At 51.9% G+C, this 16072-nt stretch overlaps 1 protein-coding gene across 1 annotated transcript in view; it reads right to left on the reverse strand.

Moving 5' to 3' along the window:
* Window positions 1-16072, reverse strand: part of ARK2C (arkadia (RNF111) C-terminal like ring finger ubiquitin ligase 2C) — a 99373-nt gene that overhangs the window by 10329 nt on the left and 72972 nt on the right. The window contains exons 2-3 of the mRNA XM_055324328.1: window positions 3743-4058; window positions 2159-2269 (exon numbers count right to left, since the gene is read on the reverse strand). Coding sequence (XP_055180303.1) covers window positions 2159-2269; window positions 3743-4058 — 427 coding nt within the window. The remainder of the gene's footprint in view (window positions 1-2158; window positions 2270-3742; window positions 4059-16072) is intronic.

Consider the following 16072-nt stretch of genomic DNA (forward strand, 5'->3'; position numbering starts at 1 on the left):
GCTACAAAGACCCTTATATTCTTCCTGGGGAGCTTCAGGACCAGCACCGTCTCACAGGTGCATCTGGAGGCTTTGCAGAGGCAGAGCTGCCTGCAGGAGAAGGCTAGCAGGAGGCCTTTGTCCTCCATCCACTCTTTCACAGGTCCCAGGTGTCCTGGGGGGTGGGGGGTGGGGGTGGGGTGGGGTGGGGCTGTGCCTGGCCAGGGCTAGGACTGGGTGGTGGAGCAGGGCTCAGTCAGACATGGGCGGCACAGCTGGAAGTATGAAGCCAGGACTGAGTCAGAGAAGGAGCATGATGACGACAGAGACATTGGAGTTCAAGGTCAGGGTCGAGTTATCAGGGATGAGTCAAAAAAGGGGCCATATTTGGGATTGATCCCCCAAGACCTGCTGCTCCCACACACTCCACCCAGGCCAGGATGCCCAGCTAAGAGAAGCTGCCTGCGTAGGGTTCAAACCTCCTAAAGTAAGGGGAACAGGCCAGGCAGAAAAAGCCCAGGGTGGACCCAGGTGTGACCCAGGGTAGGGGCCTCCCCTCGACTCCTGCTGATGCCTCACAGGGCCCCAGTCTTTGTGTTTCTCAGGCCAACAGAGGTCAGGGGGGCAGAGTGAGAGAAGCGCAGGAGCAGGACTGGAGATCTGGCGAAGGCAAGCAAGCTGGCAGGGCTCACACCTGCACTGCTCCTGACACCTGTCCAGGACGATGCTCACCACTCACCCATGTCACCTCCCCTGGCCCCACTTGCCATGCTGGCTCCCATGTGTTTATTCAAATCACCCGGTGTGTGCTGAATTGAATTAAATTGGACAGACTTGACTGCTGAGGGACAGAATTCAATCCAAACTGCAATTATATCTTCCTGATTTGAATCTGCTAATTAGAAAAAGCCTGGGCTGAAAAGTTGGCTGCTGCAGTGTAGCCTATTCTTTTGAGGAAGTATTCAATTTAACAGAGCGTCCCCCAGAGCCAGCAGAGGGCTGGTGGACACGGGACCACTTAGAACAACTATTTCCTGCCTCTGGAAGCACCTTTCACATGCAATCAGCTGAACCCTCCAGCTTTTGCACCATTCCTGGATGTCTCATTTGCGTGACAGAGGGCTGAAAAATGACATAGTACACGTCTGGCTTTCTTAAAAAAAAAAAAAAAAAAGTCCATCCTTCTCCATAAAAGTGTTTTGTTTGTTTTTACATTCTTTAAAACAACAACACCATTTTTGACCTCAAAGTTGCCAGAGCAGCACTAGGACTTCCCGGATACCCTTCCCCCAGGCTCCCCATTTGTTAATGGTTTACTATTTTGCTGCATTTTCAGCTCCTCCTCCCTCTCTCTCCCGCATACGTACACACATCTACACACACACACTTCTCTGTGGGGTTTTTTTTCCTGAAGTATTTAAAAATAAGCCTCAGGCACGATGCCCTCTAAACCTAAATGCCTAGTGAACTGTACATCTTTATCAAGTGTTGGGCTGTTTGGAGGGCACCCAAGTTTATGTCGGCCAAGTCCTGAGCTAGATCCAAAGTCCAGGGGGACGGAGGACCCAAAATCAAGCAACATGGCATCCCAGAGCCATAAAGACCTCTGTTTCAAGTTCAAGAGATTATAGAAGACCTCTCAGGGACCTGGCTCCTGATACCATGGCAAAGCCCTCAACCTCTTTCCCCAGCTTCTATCCCCACTCCTTACCTCCAACCCTGCTGGCTCTGCCTCCATGAGCCTATGTTTGGTCTTGCTGGCTTGCCCTGGCTCTTCTCTGTAAGATTCCTCAAGGTCCACCCCCTCCAAGAAGGTTTCCTTGACTAGCTCGCTCCTGAGACTGTCCTTTCTGCCTGCCTCCCAGAAACCACTGGTTTCCAGCCCTCATTGACCTTGGGCAATGTTTTGTATCTCTTTCCCCTCCTCCCCTGCAGGACCATGAGCACAGAGCCCCAAGCTGGGCACATGATGCTATCCAGCGGCATCCTGAGCTAATTGCTGAAACCAGGCCCAGTGGGGGCCCTTAAGCTTTGAGGGTGTCTGGGGGCACAAGCAAAGGCTGGAGCTTTAGGGCTAGGCCTTCTGCACCATTCAAAGTGAAGGAAACAGTAACTTCATGGATCAGGCAAGACCCTCCTCCCACCCCCCCTTCCTTGCTTAGGGACCCCAAGGACTCACCAGTCAGTGCCCTCAGCCAAATACCTGGGCTGAGGCGTCTGGAGTTGGTGGCCGAAGTCGAAGCTGGGGTGGAGGCGGTGTGGATGGACAGACACACGCTCCTGACTCCGCCTGCACGGGAAGGAGGTGTCAGGGCTGCCCAGGGCCAGCGCAGCTCCCATGAGCCTGAGCCTACAGCCTACAGAGCAGTGGCCTTTGTCCCTCTTCCCAAAGTCCAAGGACGTTCCTAGCCAGCAGCGACTGATAACTCAAATATTCCTACTGTCTGGGGACTGCCCCCTACATACACCATGGCCTTTCCCTCCGTGTGTCTACAGCCAGCCACTTGTCCCACCCAAACTCTCTGGCCTCCTCTGCTCCTTCTCCTACTTCCTCCCTCTGAATTTGGGGTGGGCTGTCTCCAATACACATAGATGTGCCTCCTGTAGGCTTTCCCACACCTGTGCACCCCTCAGCTCCTGCCACGCCCCTCTCTCCTCCAACCTTCTCCACACTCTTCCCAGCTTTCACCGCCCCAGGGAAAGCCACCACCTGCGGGAAGACCTCCCTACACACTCCAGGCATGGTGACCTCTCCTCCCTCCTACCTGCTGCAACATTCACCTTTGCCCCCAGCACCCAAACCCCTGCGGTCATGGATACTTAGAGCCTTAGAGTCCTTGAGACTCCTTCATGGGGTTCATTAGGTCAAATTTATTTTCATAATAACACTCGGATGTTATTTGCTTTTTTCCTCTCATTCTCTCACAAGTGAATGGTGAAGCTTTCTAGAAACTGCATGCGATTCTGCAGTAGAATGAATACAGCAGACATGAGAACACAGCTGTCTTCTATTAAGCCAAACATTAAAGAGATTACAAATATGTTTTTAAAAAAAAATCCCCTCCTCTCATTACCTGTCTATATAGCTCCTTTTCAAAAAAGATACTATTGGTGTTAACATATGAGTTTGTTATTGCATTTTTAAACAAATTAATACATATTTTTAAATCTCTTAGTTCTAATTTCCAAGATAGTAGGTGTCAATAGTTGTAAACCACATAAACAGAAGCTTGTGTAATCCTCAGTAATTTTTAAGAGGGTGAAGGGTCCTAAAACAAAAATGTTTGAGAACTACTGATGTAATCTCATTCTCTTGACAGTTGAGGCTCAGAGAGGTGATGTGACTTGCCCAGGGTCCCACAGCTATTTCAGACCTAGTATTGTCTAATTTTACTCTCCATTGGTTTCTTAGCTGGTCCCCCCAAACAGACCATGGGCTTTCTGACAGGAGGACGGAAGCAGCTGTGTCCTTTGGGGTTGCTTAGGGAACTTAGGTGTTAGAACCAGATGATCATGAAGCTGCAGGGAACATGAGGGATCCCATCTCCCACACCTTGAGCACTATAAACCGCCAGGTACTCGGCCCCAATCCCTACACCTGGGTGATGTGACAAGGACACACACTGGCTACCCAGGAAACCCGCGTCGGGTCCAGGTGGCGCTCACTGCCCGAAAGGAACACCTCTAACTGGAGCAAAAGCTGCCTCCCCACGCCGGGAACCCCCAGGTGACCCGCCCGAGGCCCCGCCCCGGCCCCGCCCACCTCGGGTGCGAGACGAGCCTGCGGTGCTGCGCTTCCAGGAGCTGCTGCTGCAGGAGGTATTGCTGGTGCAGGGCCTGAGGTAGGAAGGAGGGACCTGTGACGTCCTGGAACTGCAGGGTGGGCAGCGGAGTCAGCGACTGGTGCAGGGTGCCGCTGTGCTGGTGGGCCGGGGCCATGTGGGGGCTGAGGCCCGGCTGCGACTGCACGGGGTGAGCCAGGGGGAAGTCGGGCGCCAGCTGCTGCGGCTGCGGGGGGCCCAGGTGGAAGTGGCGGCAGGAGGTAGCGTGAGGATGCTGAGACCTTTGAAAGGGGGCACCTGGAGAGGCAAGGACAGAGAAGACTCCGTGAGGACCCGCCCTGCGCCCCTCCCCTGCCGAGGGGACGCCCCGCCGCTGGCAACACTGGGGGCCTTCACCGGAGCACAGCGATGTCACTGCTTTGAGATCCACGTGGCCATCCTGAACCAGCGCAGGTGGAGGCTCTGTGCGGCGGGGGGGGGGGGGGGGGGATTATTCTGCGCAGCGAGCGGAAAAATGAACATACTTGTTAAAGGCGTTGTAAGGCCCCTGAAGGCAGTTGGGGTTTCCTAAATTAGACTCCTCCCATGCAACTTCATTGGCCCTACTGCCCCTTTTAGGAGATGCCACCTGCAGAAAACAGAGTCCAGCCTAGCCAAGGACCCAGCCCATAGGGAGCCCTGATTTCCAGAGACAAAACAAGCAGGCATTGTTTCCCATGTAGTTTGTGAACAAGGAGAATCCAAAAAGTCACTTTTATTTAAATAAAAATGAAATATTTTGTCACGATGTTATGATTACTTTAAAAGCATGCACTTCTGGGAATGAGCTGGGTTCAGAATATGTTTCATCTAAGTCTCCTATTGACCTTGATGACAAGAAAGCCTTGTAAATTCTCCATGGGGAATGATCCAGCTTTCACCATGGGGGTCCTTTACTAAGACAAGAGAGAGAAAGGACTTGGCACTTCAGAAACGTTTCCAGGGGCTTCCTGCCAGACATGGCAGGTTCAATACATATCTGCTCTTTCCAGACCCCACTGAAATGAGAGCAAAGGCATAACAAGATAAATAGATAAGGACGGAGAGAACAGTAGAAGTGACACGCGCAGGCAACAGATGTCAGCAGATTTTTGGAAGATGGAAAGCAGATGGAGGAATTAGCAGAACTGAGAAACCGGAAACTGAGCACCTACCGAAGGGGTGGTCAACAAGAAGTGGACAGATCTTTCCACCTATGCTGGAAAGGACAGGAATTGGAGGTGCTGGCTACTTTGGAAGGCAGGAGAGAGGGCTACCCATTATAAGTCTGTATGAGGACCTGTTCTGTCTGGGGCTTCTCCCCTTTCCCATGGAGGCACGGACTACCTACCCCGCCCCCCCTTCACCCTGACATTTTGTAGAGAAACTGGGCCAGACAGGCTCCAATAGAGGAGGGCAGGTGTGCAGCAGCATGTTCAAACAGGGGCACCCCTTTCTGCCACTTGGTTCTGAAAGCACTGTCACCTAGCACACTGGAAACTGATCCCAGAAAGCGCTCTATAGATACTTCTGGTTGGGAGTGCTCTAGTAAAATGGTTGGGTTCCCCCATTGGCCACTCTAATGAAGCCCATAAATTTAAAAAGTACACACACACACACACACACACACACACTTATGCACGATTTCCAGACAGCTTTAGTGACCTACTCATCACTATGAACAGATAAGCCCAAGGGTAACCAGTCTCTGAGGAAGACTCCTGGATGAAAACAGAGAGAATATATCAAATTTTAAAAAGAAGAAAAGAAAAAGAACTCAAAGGAACACAGGTAACACACGGACCAGGAAAAAAATAAACTTCAAAACACTATGATGAATATTCTCTGAGAAATAAAATATTGGATCCATGAAACAAGAAGCTTTTTTAAAAGGAACTATGAGAAAACAAGAAAGAGAGCTGTTGTAAATTAAAAACAGAAGAATAGAAGATAAAGCTGGGGAAATTTCCCAGGAAGCAGAACAAGAAAACCAAGAGATGGGAAATAGGAGAAAACCGATATAAATACAGAAGGATGGGTTGGAGGTTTCCATACGTGACTAGTGAGAGAGAAAAGATGGAGGAAACAATGGGGAAGAGATTATGAAAAATATTGCAAAAAAATATTTCCTAAAACTGATGATCTGAGTTTCTGGATAGAAAAGACTCTCTGAGTGTGCAGCAAAATAGATGGGAGAAGAACTCCACACTGAGGAATCTGTGAAGTGTCCAAACTGTAGGAGCAAAGATGATTCTCACACTTTGCAGAGAGAAAGCAAACAGGGGCCACACAAAGAGTCAGGAGGACAAACAGCATGAGATTTTTCAAGAGCATGAACACAGTAGAGCAACTGCCTTCAAGGTACTGAGGGGAAAGAAGATTTCAATCGAGGACCTCATGCCCAGCCGAACTATTGATTGATCTAGTCTGAGAATAGAATAAAGACATTTCAAACATGCAGGGTCTCAAAACAAACAACCTTCTCGGCACCCTTTCTCAGACATAAACCCAGAGAGAGGAGCAAAAAATAGGGGATAAGCACTTGAAAGACATGGGCTTTCCCAAGCTGGGCAGGGACTCCAGACACCATTTCAGAGGACAACAGGAGGATGGGTGCTCCAAGAGGGTGTCTTGGAGGCAGGGATGGAAATGATAGGATTACTGAGAGATTTTAGCCACCCAAGCATAGTATTTGAAGGAATTTTGCAATTTGATGGAGAATTTGGTAAGAATTTATACAAATGTCATAAAAATCAAGGCAGCCAAAAAAAAACAAAAACAAAAACCAAGGCAGCCAAAGAATAAAATAAAGTAAAATAAAGGGTAGTTATTACCTCCAAGGAAAGAAAAAGTTGTGCAAGGAAGTGTAATTATTATGCACTGCTTGTTTTGGCAGTGAACAATATTTATCTATGAATAATAAAACTAACATTAAACTATGTTGGAATGGAAAAGGACGTTTCTCTCTTAAGAATAAAATATATTATGTCAAAATGGAAAAATCAACAAACAGCATTATAAGAGATTATTTAGAAAGTTACTTAGTAATTTATGTATTTCGGGAAGTAGATACCCAAAGACGGGTGGGCATGTGTTGAGCTTTGGGCTGTAGGGGAGGGCAAGGGGCGGACACATTACCACCTGTAGCTTGTGTCTCGGTGCTTTTCAACTTTGTAAATGATGTGCACATCATCGATAGGTTTTTTAAAAACAACTACTTATAAATCCAAATGAAAATAAGAAGAATTTCTGACTGCCCTCAAATGAGCTAGGAAAGAATCTTCTAGATGGGTAATTTCTACCAATATTCTGGATAAGTAGGGCCTCTCTGCCCATTGAATTCTGGCTTTGCTGAATCCCAGAGCCTGGCCGGAGCAAGCAGATACTAGATTCCCCTTCTCCCTCACTCCACCACCTGTTGTCACGCCTGACCATCAGAAGAGAAGAAGGCTGGTCAACCCAAAATTCCAGACACATCACACACATCCCCACTGAGGGGCCCTTGCTCACATGTCACCGGCTGCCTTCCTCATCTTTAAAGGTCACCTCTTAGCTCTTCTCAAAATGCCACCCCTGCCCACCACCTCCTCTGAGCTCCTGGAGAATGCCCTATCTGCACCACTCATTTGGCACCTGGCAGGGGATACCTTGAGCTGTGTCTTCACACTTGCCGCCCCCAACTGGCTGAGCTTCGTGTCTTACTGTTTCTGGATCCCCACGCACCTATCTGGGAGCTGGCATTCAGTGAAGACCTGCTGGATGACTGTCAGAGGGTTTGAGGGAGGGACAGCCTCTCCAGAGACTGGTAGCCCTGAGACTGGTTGATGGCAGACTGGTTCGAAATTGAGAGGAAACGGGAATGGCAGGAAGGACTGGGTGAGCTCCAGGTTTGAAAGCTGTGGCTTGGTGGGGACAGCGTGGGCCAGGCTGCCCAGCATCCTGCCATCAGTGTGCCCACTCTATGAGGGGAGTCTTCAGATTTCCATGAAGGCCCATTAGGAAGAGGGCCCACTGACCCCCCCCCCCCAGCCCAAAGAGGCTGTGCTCTCCTGCCACCTGGACCCTCTAGGTGGTGCCCTGGGAAGGAAGAGAAAGTGCCCTCTCTGCTCTTCCGGCCTGTTCATTTGTCCATGAACCAAAGTGAGAAAGGGGAACCAAAGTGTCCATTTGTCCCATATTTCGGGCAGTTTCTACCTGCAAAGCCCCTTTGACTTCCATTCTGGGATTTTGGGTCCCTCTCCCTCCATCCCCAGAGGATTCTGAGTCTTAGCATCCCTTCCCAGGAGGGAATTAAAGCTGGGGGACAGCCATTCAGGGACCCGGGGCTCTCCTCCATCCTCTGTCATTTAGGGTCTGTGAAAGGAGCAGAGAATAGCTATTCTAACCGGTCTCTAAGACGGGAGCAGTGAATTCTCAGCGTAGAATATCTGGGCCTGTGACAAGCCAATGATCAGTGACGTCTGAACAGCACTTACATCCCAAAATGCCCCCATCAATAGACAACCCACAATTTTTCCCATTAGAGTTACTCCCTTTGGTTAAAAAAAATTATCTCCAGATGTCCCTGATTACACTATCCACTTATCATACTTCCTCGAGGCTGAAATGCCATCGATTGCGAGCTTCAGCAAGAGTGAAATAACCTTTTGAGAGAGTGGGGAGCATGAAGGAGCTCCCACCAACAAGGCACCCCACCAAAGAAACACACCAAGTATAGGACACATATTAGTTTTGGAAATGGAAGAAAAATGTGTGCATCTTTGAATTCAGAAAACCAGTGCTCGTAGCTGAGAGTTGGCTAGGAGCAAGCTCCTTCCAGCGGAGGGGCCCCCGGGCCTGGGCAAGGTGGAGCAGAGCTCGGGAGGGAGCCCCCGCCCCGGTCTAGCCCTACACAGCTGTAGCAGGGGAAGCACATGGTGCGGGGCTCGCCCATGCCCACCCACCTGGCACACATGGGACACAGCAGGTGCTCCACAAATGCCTGGGGATTGGTGACTGACTTGTGCCTCGTGGGCTGGGAGCCCGAACAGACTGGCAGCTGGAGAGTGGGTGGATCTGGGGACAGCCCCACAGGGGAGGGAAAGGTGGGGGGAAGCCAAGGACTCTGGGGCTAAGGGCTGGGGGCACGGTGGGCACAAGTAACAGTGACAGAGGCCCCAAGTCTCTGAAAGGCTCACTGACCCTTATCTGGGAAAGGACAGAGCAGAGATTTGAACCAAGGTCTTTCCTGAAAGCAAATTGTCAACGGGAAGGAAGGCACAGAGCCCAAGGAACTAGGAGGCTTCCCTAGCAGAGGTGGCCGTGAGGGGTCCTCCCAAGGAGGAGGGTGGTGCAGAAACGAGGCCAGTCTGTGAGTTCGGGCCTAGGGGCAGAGTCAAGGGGCTGGAGGGGTCAGGGGGCAGCCTCAGGGCCAGGCCTAGGCCAACGAGTCAGAGTACCAGCAACAGTGACGGAGACAGCAGAGCCATGAGGCCTAATAGGCTCTCCAGAGCAGAAAGCCTCCTGAGTGGGAGAAATGTTCTAGCTGCTTTCTCCTCTGGATCAACATGTTCACCCTGAAGTAAAGGAGCTGTCATCCCCAAGAGTGCAGGGCCCAAAGACACCACCTGCACGCCCTCAGACAAAGAGGGAAGGGGAATAGGACAAAGGCAATGGTGGGAAGGTGACACCTCCTCGCCCTGCGCTGCTGCGCATGCAGGGGCCCCTGGTGATAGCAGCTGCTAGCGGGTGGCTCGGGCACAAGGGCTGCCCACAGGCCCTGGGGCAGAGTCTCCCAGCTGACCAAGGAAGCTCCCCTGCTCCTCCCAGAGAGATGGGACCCTGGGAGCATAGGATGGGACCCAAACCCTCCAGGTCTCCGGGGACACCGGCCTGGTGTGTCCCAGCCTCTCCCAGCCAGTTCTCAGGGTATCAGGTTCCCACTGTCCCACAGCTCGCTGACCCAGCATCACCCTCCCTCAGAGTTGGAGGCAGAATAGGCGGTGGGGTGGAGAGGGGTGCTGAGCGGGGCCCACAGAGTCAGAAGGGAGGGGATGCCCCGAGACTCCCTCCTCAGGGTCCCAGGGCTGGGTGGGGGAGAAAGAGGATGGGAAACAGCTGGAAATCTGGTCCCCACTGAGCCCTTTCCCAGAAGCCTGGGCTGGGGTCAGAGTTGACTCCTTTCCAAAAAGCTTGCTCTTGAGCAGCAAAGCAAACCAGTCTTCTCTGGCTTCAAAGCCAAAGTCCTAGAGGTCAGGGTGCCTCCACTTGCCGTCAGACCCAGACAGGACATCAGACATCTCTGGGCCTTAGTTTCCTAGACTTGTGACCCACAACGACGACACGTGATCCTATACACCTGCTAGAAGGTCTCAGCTGCCTGAGGCTATGAGCTTCTTCCCACCAGGCCTCTCATCTTGCTCCCTGGGAAGCCAAGTGGAAAGCACCAGAAGATGTTTGTGGACTGACTGCTGTGCTGGCCCCCAAGGGCCCCCAACTGGAAACCCAGCCCCAGGTCTCCTGCTGCAGCCTCTCTTGGGATCCGTGTGATGCCCAGCATCTGAAGCAGGCTCAGTCCAGTGAGAAGCAGGGCAGCCCGGGGCTGACCTTCAAAACCCACCTTCTAAAGGGCTACCACGTTATCCTAAAGCCCAATTCTGAGCATTCCCTGCCCAGATTCCTCCTCCTGGCCTCTCTCTCTCTCTCTCTCTCTCTCTCTCTCTCTCTCTCCTTGCCCTGTGTGACCTTCCCTCTTACCCCTCCCAGACCCTCAGGGGCCTTGCCTCCCTCAGCCCTTTATGGCCATTCTGCTCCTCAATCTACTCAGACTGCCATGCCACTATAGTCTGGACTACCCCGGGGCAGATGCCTGTCCCCTCAGAGCGTTCCAGGGCCTTCCCAGCCACAGGAGATACCCTCCCCATTTCACTGTGGCGTTCCCCTCTTCTACTTGACATTTCATTGTTGGGCAAATTTTACCTCCCAAAAAAGATGTGAAGTGAGTGCTTTTGGGGCAAATACAATGCAGTAGATGCCCTTTGTTCTTAGAAGGGGTTTAGGAATCTTCCAAGGTTTGGGAGGGGAGAGGGAAATAGATAATGAGAGAACAAAAGGGAAGAGGAAAAAGGAAGATGGGGGAAGACAGGGAAGAAAGGGGGAAGGAAGGAGGGAGGGAAGGAAGGAAGGAAGGAAGGAAGGAAGGAAGGAAGGAAGGAAGGAAGGAAGGAGAAGAGAGACCCTCCTTATCTCAGAAAAGGTAAAGATTACATTTTTAGCTAGTAAGAAAATAGCAATATTCAATGAATTGTGGAATCATCGAATATTCAAGCTAAGTGATCCTCAGAGAGTGGCTAGCCCTGTGGAACAGACGAGAGCCCCAAAGGGGGAAATGTGGAGTGTCCTATCCAAGGGCTTCGGGGCAGTGATATCTGAGCTGGGCTGGGGGCCTTGGGAGCATGCTCTCTCTCTGCTCGAGCACTGTGATCCCCCTCTCAGCGCCCAGGTCTCCACATGCCTATGCATGTCCCCACATGGTACTCACAGAGGGGAATCCACCTGTCCAGGGCAGGCGCTGATTGGGAATGATCCACGCAGCCAGGTCGTCCCACCTCCCCTGCCTCACCCCCCTCTGTCTCCCCAGATGCTCCCAGGAGAAAGCATATTCCTGCTTAAGGAGGTAACCATGACACAAGGAACCGGCTGCCGGTGCCCCTGGAGGCGAGACAGGCTGAGGAATAGCCATGCTGATTGAGATTCTTAAGCATGGTCCAGTCCACTTGGGCCTCCCCGCTGGTCTAAGAAAATGCCAAGGGCTTGTCCCATGTTCCCAGCCCCTTGGGTGCTTCCATAGCAGGGCAAAGTGTGGAGGCCTGCGTCCGGGTGCGAGAAGGAGATGTGAGCTACAAGTCAGACTCCCTGTTCTACTCCATGTGGCCCCCCAGGGGCCTCCTCTCTCCTCTGCTGATACAGCTCAGTATTCTTGCATCTGCTGAGCCTCCCAATGGTCCACACTGACTTCTACAGCCAGGGCCACATCCGAGATCCATATGACCAGAAACGCATCCTTTGTGATCCGGTCAGACGCAGGACACAACACTTGGGGAGACAATACAGGAAAGATGGGGATAGGGGGAATAAGTTGTGGGGAGTCTTGAACCGTGGACCAGGAATCCGGGGTAGACTTCAGGAGCTGAGTACTTGATGGCAGACCAGACAAATCAGAGATGAAAAAGAGGGAAAGTGGGCCATCCAACCAGAACCCAGCTCCCTTACCTCACCCAGGTAAATTGGTTTAACCTCTTCTGCTCTGGTCTGATCAACCCCAGGAAGCCTAGTCCCCAGCTCAGCTCTTTGGGCTGCTAGAGATCTCCTTTCCTCCTTCTCCAGGGTTTGGTTCCCAGACCAACAGAGCCTGGGAAGGAAGTGATATGCCCAAAGCGGTCCTCCCTAGCCCAGAGCAGCTCTGTGAATGCTTCCCCTGGGCCAGTCTTTGATCTCTAATGAAAAGCTCAGCTTCTTCCAAGGAACTGAATTCCAGGCTCTCAAACCACTGCTGGGAGGGGAATTTCCATCCTAAGGAAGCCTACTTGCCCTGGAAGGGAGACAATTAAACCACATACTTCCAGCAAGCTGCAAAAAACCAGTGTTTAGTTCCTGTTGCACCCCCCCCGCGCGGGGGGGGTGGCCAGGAGTAGGGGCAGGGAGCCTTGGAACAGAGTGCCCAGCAGACAAAAACCACCTATGGAGAATAGGGCTGTCTTCCAGATATCATCCATCCCAGGATATGCCTTTTCTCCATCCAATGCTGAAGAGGGCTATAAAAACATTCCCAGCACACTCATAAGAGGGCATTTTGCAGAGGGCATTTATGGTCAGGGGACCTCAGTACATGAGGGCAGGGCCTGGGTCTATGTCATTTACCTATATTCCTAGTACCTGGCACAGATCCTAATGCATAGTAAGACCTTGCTGAATGAATGAATGAATGAATGAATGAATGAAAATGAACATTTGAACATGTAGGAAGTAGCACCTTGCTAAGAGCGTTGGTAGTGCCCCCACCCCAGCACATTAGCCTGGGTGCCTTGCCCGAAGGACGCCCATGGGCAGCATCGCGGACAGAAAGGCAGGTGCAAGTCCAGCCTGGTTGAGGGTGGCCCAGCCTGCGAGGTGGTTGCTGTGAACCACAACCTACTCACTCAGAAGAAGTTTCAGACCCAGCATGACACCCCTCCTCCTGCGCTCCTGGCCTCAGGAATTAGGGGTCCGTCCTGCCGATGGCACTGGTTCACTTTTGTAAACCTTGTGCAGGGACGCCTAGGTCACGAGTCACGTGCTCTTCTCGCATTCCTCATACTCCAGTAAATTTTCTTCAAAACAACAACCAAACCCCTACGACTTTCATGAAGCGCTAGGGCGCTACCTGGACCTGGATGTGGTGGCGCTAGCACTGCCCGGGCCGGCAGGCAGGCCAGGTGCAGCAAGCTGCCGTGAGGGACGCTTCCTACCGGGGTTCACAGAACACACGCTGCATGCACACAGGGGTGACCAGCAGCCCTGCGAGCACCCGGGACAGGCCGTGGGGAGCACCACTCCTCGGTGCCCCGGCTCCCAGCAGGACATTTCTGTCTGCTCTGATAAGTCCTCCCGCATGCTCCTCCTCAGAAGAGTGTAGATAGAGTTTAGACCAGGGCCTTCCTCAGAAGCAGGTGTGTTTTGGCAGGATCACAGTTCTGACTGTGGGGTTTCGGAGGGAGGCCAGGGGGGCCAGGCACTGGGGGAGTCGTTGGCCTCCCCAGGCTCCTGAAATCAAGTCGCATCAGTGGGTGGGCATCTGCTTGCTTTCAGAGGGAGCCAGATGCACTTACTGCTCGTGGGCGCCTCCTCGGCCAGCACCCTGGGGTGAGACAGAGACAAAGGAGGGAGGGACAGAAGCCTTTGGTTGAACTACCGGGGAGGGGAGAAGGGAGCACAGGAGATGGGGGGAAGGCTGGGAGGACAGATGGGATATACTGTGAGGGAAGAGGGAGAGGGAGGAGGGAGAAGATGCCTAAGGAAAAGCAGAGCTATAGGGATCTCACAATTAGTGGACCTCAGATGCCTCCTCAGTAGTAAAGGCCCATCTCAGGTCCCCTCCAGTGACCCTATTGGCCTCTCGGCTGCCACAGGCTCGGTCTGTGAGAGCCCCTGCCTCCCTCCACCTACTGGCCTTCCCCAGGCATTCAGCTCATCACGTGGTCTCCTGTGCACTTATTTCAGGCCAGCATCCCTTTGATCAGGTCACCCCAGCTGGCCTAAGAGCCAGCCCCCAGGCCCAGACTACGCCGGCTCCCATGGAGGAGGGCCCCATACAAGCCCTCAGGAGGCCAGCGGAGGCACCTGGCTTCATAGCTCTGGGCTGCAGCCTTGTCTTCTGCAGAATGAGCCAGTAGTGGCTCCGCTCACCTGGCAGGGTGGACACCAGGAGACCCCACCAGGGAAGGTGCCTCACAGGGAATGAGCCCTGCACCCACTCCTCCCAAGCCCCCTTCTCTCCCCATCAAGCCAACAGGCATGGTCCACAGTTGGTCCATGGCATGGTCCCTGGCATGCTCCAGACAGAGGAGCGTGCCCAGGGCACCCAGCACCAGGCCACCCCAGGGCTCCTTGCCAACAGAGGCACTGCAGCTGGCCTCCTACTCCTGGGATTGAACCCAGGGACAATGAAGAGATTCACGGCCCAGTAATAGGGTTCCACTGGAGCCAAAAGCTCCCGGGAGGGAGGTGCTGCCTTGGATTAAACATTGCTCCCTGACACTCTTGCTTTTAGGATGCAATTGTCCCCAACAGGGTAACACGTGAAGTCCCTGATGTTCAGCGTGGGTGACCATGCAGAGTATTCAGTGTGTCCAGAGAGGATGGAGAAGCACGGAGGTGCTGAATGAAGTGGCAGGGCTAGGAGGGAAAGTCTGTCTTTACCTCCTTCGCAGCTCTGCCTAGCAGGCTTGAGAATGAAGACAGGCAGACGGTAAGTAGCCCTTTGCTGGGTCTCAGACTATCCAGCCACCTACGTGCATTTGGTTCCAAACTTGACTGATTCACCCGATATTTGCTGCGTGCCTCTCATGGGCCAGGCGCTGTTCTAAGTGCTAAGGACGCAGCTCTGAATAAAACAATTGAAAAGCCTCGCCATCATGGGATTGGGATCTCATTCTGTATTATCTGGTATTGGCACCGCATAGGACAGTTCAGGGTGTGAAACATGGCTGGTCTACGGTGATACAGACTGCTGGTGTCAAATATGCACCAGACTTTGAAGACCTAGTACAAATGAAATCGTGTAAAAACAAAAATGAAAAACTAACAACTTTCAAACGAATTATATGTTGAAATGATACATTTTGGATATATTGGATTAAATCATGTTAATTATTATTAAATTGTTATTATTAAATTATGTTAAATTAATCATGTTAATTATTATTAACACAAATGTCACCGGTTTCTTTTTACTTTTTTAATGTGGCTGCTAGAAAAAAAATCCAATTATATATATATGTCTTACATTGTATTTCTGTTGCACAGTGTTGGTCTAGACACTAAATAGATATATAAAAAAGTGTGTCATTTAGTGATGATGTTGATAAGATCCATGGAGAAAACTGAAGCAAGGAAGGAGGATGAACAGGGGGAATGTTTCAATTTTAGAGCTGAAGGGCTGAGCTTTGAGCAAACGATATCTGGGAGAAGAGCTTTCCACACAAATGGGTCTGCAGTGCAAAGGCCCTGTGGTGAGAGAAGCCTGGCACTCAGAAAACCATCTAAAGGCCAGTGTGGGTGGAACAGAGTGAGGTAGGGGAGAGTGCTAGGAGTTAAGGAGAGATGGATATTGGGAGATCAGGGAACAGATGGCGTGGACTCTTGTTGGCCACTATTGGATGTTGGTTTTTACTCCAAGTGAAATTAGGAGCCAAAGGGGGTGTCTGAGCAGGGAAGTGCTAAGATATGGCTCGCCCTGGCTGCTGTGTCAAGAACAAGCCATAGGAATAAAAGAGAAGCAGCAGGACCCAGAAAGAGATGATGGGTGGGAATGTGGCAGAGGGAGGCAGGGGTGGTCGGATTCTAAATATATGTCAGGTGTAGAAGCAACCAGATTCGCTGATGGACTAGACATGGACTAGGAGGCAGAGGGCACGGAGGACTCCAGAGCTTCAGTCCTGTGTGACCAAGATTGTGTGGCTGACCATTCAAAACAGTGGCCCCCAACTCCCCCTGGGGGTGTAGGCAGGATTTGTCCCTCATCCCATGGAGAGGCAGAGGTTTTTTCCCTCTACCCC

This window comes from Nyctereutes procyonoides, unplaced genomic scaffold (genome assembly GCF_905146905.1).
Source record: "Nyctereutes procyonoides isolate TBG_1078 unplaced genomic scaffold, NYPRO_anot_genome, whole genome shotgun sequence".
Taxonomy (NCBI): Eukaryota; Metazoa; Chordata; class Mammalia; order Carnivora; family Canidae; genus Nyctereutes; species Nyctereutes procyonoides.